Source organism: Psammomys obesus, unplaced genomic scaffold (genome assembly GCF_907164565.1).
Source record: "Psammomys obesus unplaced genomic scaffold, mPsaObe1.curated_primary_1811, whole genome shotgun sequence".
Classification (NCBI taxonomy): Eukaryota; Metazoa; Chordata; class Mammalia; order Rodentia; family Muridae; genus Psammomys; species Psammomys obesus.
In genome coordinates this window covers 1,053,901-1,061,456 of record NW_026596147.1, presented here as the reverse complement: position 1 = coordinate 1,061,456, position 7,556 = coordinate 1,053,901, and the positions used below count along the sequence as shown (strand labels likewise).

General features: G+C 39.9%; 1 protein-coding gene across 1 annotated transcript; it reads left to right on the top strand.

Annotated features, from left to right (window-relative positions):
• The first annotated feature begins 5,925 nt into the window (after positions 1 to 5,925).
• Positions 5,926 to 7,348, top strand: LOC129666472 (casein kinase I-like). Its single transcript, XM_055593579.1, has one exon. The coding sequence runs from the start codon at positions 5,952 to 5,954 to the stop codon at positions 7,179 to 7,181; it is 1,230 nt and encodes a 409-aa protein (XP_055449554.1). The 5' UTR covers positions 5,926 to 5,951; the 3' UTR covers positions 7,182 to 7,348.
• The last annotated feature ends 208 nt before the right edge of the window (positions 7,349 to 7,556 follow it).

Sequence of the window (7,556 nt, the reverse complement as noted above, 5' to 3'; positions counted from 1 at the left end):
AACATTTGGAAAAACTTAAAAATTTTTTTTTTGCCTTTCATTGAAGAGTTTTTTATTTCTTACAAAATATATCCTGATTTTTTTATTGTCCCCCTCTCCCTGGACTATATTCCTGCCATTCCTCCTCCCCTCTCCTCCCATTTGGATCCACTTCCTTTCTGTCTCTCATTAGAAAAAAAAAAATCAGGTTTCTAACGGATAATAATATAGTAAAATAAGACAAAAATCAACACATAGGAGTTGGGCAAGACAAACAAACAGAAAGAAAAGAACCCAAGAAAAGGCACAAGAATCAGAGATCCACCCATTCACACACCTAGAAATCTCATAAAAACCCCAAACTACGAAACATAATATATAGTCAGAGGACTTGGTGCTGACCCAAGCAGGTCCTGTGTATGCTGCCTCAATCTCTGTGCATTCAGATGAGCTTTAATCATGTTGATTTAGAGGGCCTTGTTGATTTAGAGGGGATGGGTGTCCTCCATCCCCTCTGGCTCTTACATTCTTTCTACCTTCTTTTCCCTGGGGTTCCATGATCCCAGAGAAGAGGGATTTGATAGAGGGTGAGAAGCTGCAGGAGGAAGCTTCTTTGATGATGGCTGAGAAAGACACTGATCTGTGAGTATAAAAGAATCTCATTAGAAGTAATTTTATTGCTACACTTTTTTTTCAGAACAGTAGTGTTTATTTTACCCTAGATCCTTTAGCTGTCTAGTCTCAGGTTCTTTGTCACCCAGTAAGTGTTGGGTATTGGTTCCATCTCACTGAGCAGTCTTAAGTCAGATCAGCTATGGTTTTGTGGCTGGCTTGGTGTTTACATTTCTTATTTGGTAGTGTGCAAAGTTTCTTCCTTTAGCAGATATGCTAGCACATAGGAATGAAGGCTCTATGTAGGTACTAGCTTGACTTCTCCATGTTCATGTTGTGTAGGTCTTGTCTTCCACAATGAGGACTTGCTGTCAGTTTGTGGAGAACAACCTATAGTCTTGCCAACAGCTTTGGTTGTTTGGTGGTTCTCATGGGCCCCCTTTGGCCAACAACTCAAACCCAGTCCTGGTACTGAAAGCTTCACTTGGTGATAAGAGATGTCAGGTTCCAACTCTGTATAAGCAAAAAATGTAGATTTGACATTTGATCATAATATAAAAATGTCTAATACAGAGCTGGTGAGATTGGCCATTGGGTAAAGATTTTCTGCTAAGGATCTGAATTCAATTCCTAAGAGCACATTGTAGGAGTTAACTTATTGTCACAAGTTGTCCTCTGACCTCCATGTGTTCATCATGTCACACATGCAGCCATACACATAAATAAACATAAAAAAAGGCTTTTGAGAAATTCTGTACAGACTGCTATGGCTAATTGTACCAAGATTTATTTGAATGATTCTCATTAATTTAGAGAAAGGTATAATTAAGCTTTCCTTTTTTAGAACCCAAGTTCTCCATTTCATTGACATGTTTTATCCTCTTTTTGGTTATACTGTACAAAAATTTTTATTCTAACAATGAAATGTATGCTTCCCTTTACACACTGAAGGTTAGATTTTTCTGGAACATTGTCATATGATTTTTAAGGAGCATATTAATATCTTTCCCAGTTTATCTTCAAATTAATAATTATAGGCTTTGAATTAAATAATTTATGTTTTTAAATTTAACTTTATTTTAAAAATTTATTCAGTTTACATCCCAATTGTGGGCCTGTGTCTGGTCTCCTCTCAGCCCCACTATTCATCTCTTCCCCTTATTCCCCTCCCCTAGACCTTAGAAAGGGGCATCCTCCTTCTCTACCAACTGATCCCAGCCTACCAAGTCCCATCAGGACTACCTGCATCTTCTTCCTGTGTGACCTGGCAAGGGAGAAGTGATCAAAGAGTGGGCAACAGTATCCATGTCAGAGACAGCCCCTGCTCCTTTTATTAGGCTACCCACATGGAGACTGAGCTGCCTATTGGCTACATTTGAGCAGGAGATCTAGGTTATCTCCATACATGGTTGGTACATCAGTCTCCACAGCCTCTACTCTCCCTCCCCTCTCATTCAGATTTGTTGACTGTTGGTCTCCTTGTGGAGTTCCTGTCCCTTCCAGATCATTCTATTCCTCCATTCTTTCATAAGACTCCCCACTCCCTGCCCAAAGTTTGGCTGTGAGTCTCAGCATCTGCTTTGATCCCCTGCAGGGTGGAGTCTTTCAGAGGCCCTCTATGGTAGCTTCCAGTCCTGTTCCTTCTCTTTGAGTACTTCCAGTGTCTATTCTATTTGCCCTTCTGAATGAGAAGTAAACATACTTACTCCCTAGGCTCCTCCTTTTTTACTTAGCTTCTTGAGGTTTGTGGATTGTAGTATGGTTATCCTGTATTTTACAGCTAATACCCGCTTAAAAGTGAGTATATATTGTGTGTGTCTTTTTGGGTTTGGGTTACCTCACTCAGGATGATCTTTCCCAGGTCCATCCATTTGCCTGCAAGTTTCATTATGTCCTTATTTTTAATAGCTGAACAGTATTCCACTGTATAGATGTTCCACAATTTATTTATTTATTCTTTGGTGGAGGGTCATCTGGGTGGTTTTCAGTTTCTGGCTATTAGGAATTTATATTGTTTTTAAAGGTAGAAACCAGATAAAAATCCAGTAATTAATCCTGGCCTTCTACATGACGAATCTCTCTGAGATCAAAGGATACCTTGTTAGCCATTTAGAAAAAAACATACTTGTAAAAACCCAGTCAGTTCTGAACTATCAACATCTCTAGCTTCTCCTAAGACTTTGAGTTAGAAGTCAGTGATGAGTTCAAAATACCAAATGAAACACATTCCCGAGGTCTCTACTGAGAGTGATAAAGTGTGTTTTCATAGTGTCTGCTATGGAGTATTTGCCCCAAATGTTAGAGTGTACCTGTTAGGAAAGTTTTTGTGACATTCATACCATTATAACTATTTTTATGAAAAAGTTTACATTTTATCATATGAAAACAGTTGAATGTTGAAATCTGATCTTTTCTGCTCATACTTTCTAAGTCTCTCAAGACTTTTCCAATCCTTTGTAGTTTGAAAGATTTAACAATTTTCAAAGAGTCTCTTTCTAGTTATACCATTAGCTATACAGGTAAAGACTGAATCTGTTTCATCTAAAACTATTTCTTCTCCCTAGGACAATGTCTAATTCTGTTTCTATTTATTGACTAATGAATATTGGACTGAGTAGAATTATCCTAAATGTTTTTCAGCCTCCGTGAGTTATGCATGTGATGGAGCTCTCAATATATATTTATATGTATCACTCAATTTTAATTCATAAACTATAATAGAAGCATCGGACATTTGTTATTACAAGTGTGTGCTGTGGCTTTTGAGAAAATGGTGCCAAGACTAGGTTGTAGTTGCAAAATTTTTAATTGATTGTAGAATTTGGAATTTGATGAAAAGGAAATGGATACTTTATTTGAGTATTATTGGGAACAAAAGAATTGAGCTAATGTCAATATTTAGGACTCGACTAAGTAGAAGTTACAGAATATTTCATAGAAGTTCAAGATTTGTATTTGTCATTTCAATGTCAATAAATTAGATGTACATAACAAATACCGTACCACACTTTTTCAGTTTGCCTTCTGTGCTCCACCAGACATTTGTATATAAAGCATATAAATATTTTACATTCAGTTATATTGTGTTTACAGTGTACATATGTAATGAATAGACTTTATAATGCAGCCACCAATGCAATGATGCATCCAAAACGTTTAAGACACTTTGTAGTAAGTTTTTTTTTCTTCTTAAAAAAGTGTGCTTGGGCCATATACTACCAGCATGGCTTTTGAAGCTGCCCCTCCAAGAAAACCCAGTTGTGTTTCTACATAAACTGGATCAAAGTACTAGGGAAGAAATTACCTCCTTTACTTAAGAATGCTTTGCATGTTATGGTTTGAAGGTATGTCTAAAAGTATATATTTTTTTACATATAATAAATAATTTCACTAATAAGTTAAATATGCTATTCTGATATTGATTTTCTTTATTTTTTATAAAGATCATTTTGATCATCTTTCCCCTTTCTCCCAACTTCTCCCAGATAACACTGATTTTAAACACAAAGTTTTAGACTATTGTTAAGTTAACTGATATATTTTAAAATTTTATACTTAAATGGTATTTGTATGTTAAATATGTGTATTTTTCACTTAGAAATATGTTGAATAAAGATAAAACCCTTCAGCTAATTGTAAGGACATACAGAAAAGCCAAAAATCCTTCTTTCTACATTGATAAGTAGAATCAGTCGATATTTAAATCACTCTCTCTGATTGTTTAGACACTTCGAGTAAACTTATCTCTGATAAAGTCAATCCATCAGGTCCTTTCAAAAGCCTGGCCATTTACCCAACTTAACTATTTTGAAGGGGGAAGGCAGGTGTATGTATGTGTGTGGGGGAACACTGCCTCTGTTCCCATTGCTTTTGGCGTAGAATTAGGACTCAGGGGCATAAGGGACAAACTTTGGAGTTGGCTTTTATTATCAGACAAAATGATATTTTACAATAGAATGGACAAAGAAAGTCCCATTGAAGGGAGCACATCTCAGGTAAAGCTAGCCGGACTTTTATTCTTCACCTTCTTAAAGCCGCCTGGAGACAGGCTCATTGTGTTGGCCTATACTGTTGGTTCAAGGCATCTGAGCAATACACAATGTATCACTTATCAGGAGAACAAAAGGCTCCTTCATGGGTCAAACTGTGGGGAAGATGACAGCTGCAGACTCAAAGCCTCTCTGGCCTGATTCTCTGCTTGGGAAGGAACAGGAAGTAGACTATTCATGAGGACTTTTATGTCTACCTCTATTTAATTTGACTCAAGTAAGATTAGCCTCTTTCAAAACGTATTTATCTTCAACAGTAATCTTAGATGTTTTTCTGTTATAAGAACCTTAGTTCTAAAATTGTATTTTGTGAGACAATACAGCAGAAATATTTTTTATTTAGCTGCACAGTGCCTCCGTATGTTTAAGTGCCTAACCTTTGAATAACATATTTTTATATCAAAATTCCAATTTAGATTTTTACTTGGCTTTAAAATCCAGAGGAAATCAGAAACATTTTGTATTATAGATAGTGCCAAAAACTATCATTCTGCCAACATAGTTAAGTTGTAGTTTAATGCCAAACATGGATTCTATCATTAAATATTTTTTATTAAATGTAATTATAATTTTTCTTTTAGGAGTCTAAGTTTATGCATACATTTTTATTAGATTTTAAGTCTATATTTAAAGCTTTTATAGTTTAAATGCCTTAATTCTTGAATAACCACAGAACAATAAGCATCTCCTTATTAATTTAGAGGTCTTTTAGTTTCTGGATAGGACATCAATGTGAGAATAATTTAATACAGACAAGGTCACGCACAGAAAGTCTTCACTGGCACATTTTACAGTCATTCAGTTTTGCATCTTCTTGACAAATATATTTGCATTCTTACAAATCAGAATAATAGGATTGGATGGTATGAGTGCCTTGCTGAGTTAAAATGGAATATGAATATGCATGTGCAGTGCAACTACAGAACCTTATTAACTTGAGATGTTCTTGGAATGGAAGGAAAAATCTATGGATAAAAATTTAGAGAAAACAGAATCTAAGAGTTTAGGGTTATAGCTCAGCCAAAGAGTAGATAATTAGCATATATGAGACCTTGGATTCAGTCCCCAGTTACATACACACACGCTAAACAAAGAAACAAACAAAAACAAACAAACAAGTAAATACTGAAAAGCAGTTTCATTGATAGCCTTAATATTGCTAACTTAGTGAAATAAATTTCATATATGGGCTCTTGTTTCAGTAAGCACACATGCTCCTTCATTTCAAAATGTTTGTCTCAAAAACAAAACAAGCCGGAGCGCAGACCCAGGAAGCGGCCGGGCGGACAGTAGCGAGCCGCACCCGCTGCCATGGAGCGGAGGGTCGGGAACAGGTACCGGCTGGGCCGCAAGATCGGCAGCGGCTCCTTCGGAGACATCTATCTCGGCACGGACATTGCTGCAGGTGAAGAAGTTGCCATCAAGCTAGAATGTGTTAAAACCAAACATCCTCAGCTCCACATTGAGAGCAAGATCTACAAAATGATGCAGGGAGGAGTGGGCATCCCAACCATCAGATGGTGTGGGGCTGAGGGGGACTACAATGTCATGGTGATGGAGCTACTGGGACCCAGCTTGGAAGACCTCTTCAACTTCTGTTCAAGGAAGTTTAGTCTCAAAACTGTTCTGTTGCTTGCTGACCAAATGATAAGTCGTATTGAGTACATTCATTCGAAGAATTTTATCCACCGAGATGTGAAGCCAGATAACTTCCTCATGGGGCTGGGAAAGAAAGGCAACCTGGTTTACATCATTGACTTCGGGCTGGCCAAGAAGTATCGGGATGCCCGCACCCACCAGCATATCCCCTACCGAGAGAACAAGAACCTCACAGGGACGGCACGCTCTGCCTCCATCAACACGCACCTTGGCATTGAACAATCTCGAAGGGATGACTTGGAGTCTCTGGGGTACGTGCTGATGTACTTCAACCTGGGCTCTCTCCCCTGGCAGGGGCTGAAGGCCGCCACCAAGAGGCAGAAGTATGAGAGGATCAGTGAGAAGAAGATGTCCACTCCCATTGAAGTGCTGTGCAAGGGCTATCCTTCTGAATTTGCCACATACCTGAATTTCTGCCGTTCCTTACGTTTTGATGACAAACCTGACTACTCCTACCTGAGACAGCTCTTCAGAAATCTGTTCCATCGCCAGGGCTTCTCCTACGACTATGTGTTCGACTGGAACATGCTCAAATTTGGTGCCAGCCGAGCTGCAGATGATGCTGAGCGGGAACGCCAGGACCGAGAGGAACGATTAAGACACTCCCGGAATCCAGCCACGCGTGGCCTCCCTTCTACAGCTTCCGGCCGCCTGCGGGGAACCCAGGAAGTGGCTCCTCCAACGCCCCTTACCCCTACCTCACACACGGCCAACACCTCTCCTCGGCCCGTCTCTGGCATGGAACGAGAAAGGAAAGTGAGTATGCGGCTGCACCGTGGGACGCCTGTCAACGTCTCCTCGTCTGACCTCACGGGCCGACAAGATACCTCTCGCATGTCCACCTCACAGAATAGCATTCCTTTCGAACACCACGGCAAGTAGCTGCTCATCTCCATCGGAAGGCAGCACTGGATTCCCGGTCGGGTGGCTTCCAGTGGTCTTCAGTCTGTCGTGCACCGATGAGAACTCTCCTTTTTGCTGTGAAGGGCAGACAATGCATGGCTGATCTCCTCTGTTACCAATGGCTTTACTAGTGACACGCCCCCAGGTCTAAATGGGAGCTCTCCAGGCCACTCACCCAGCGATGCTCATGGGGAATCAAAACACAAACTAAATGGACAGGCTCCAGGAGCTGCCATCGCCAGGGGCTGCCACCGTGGCCCCATGTGAGCTCAGTTATCATGGGGCTGGGACGAAGAGCAGAGGCTGGGAGACCATTGCAGAGAGAACCCAACTCCCTGTGAAGAGCCTCTCAGC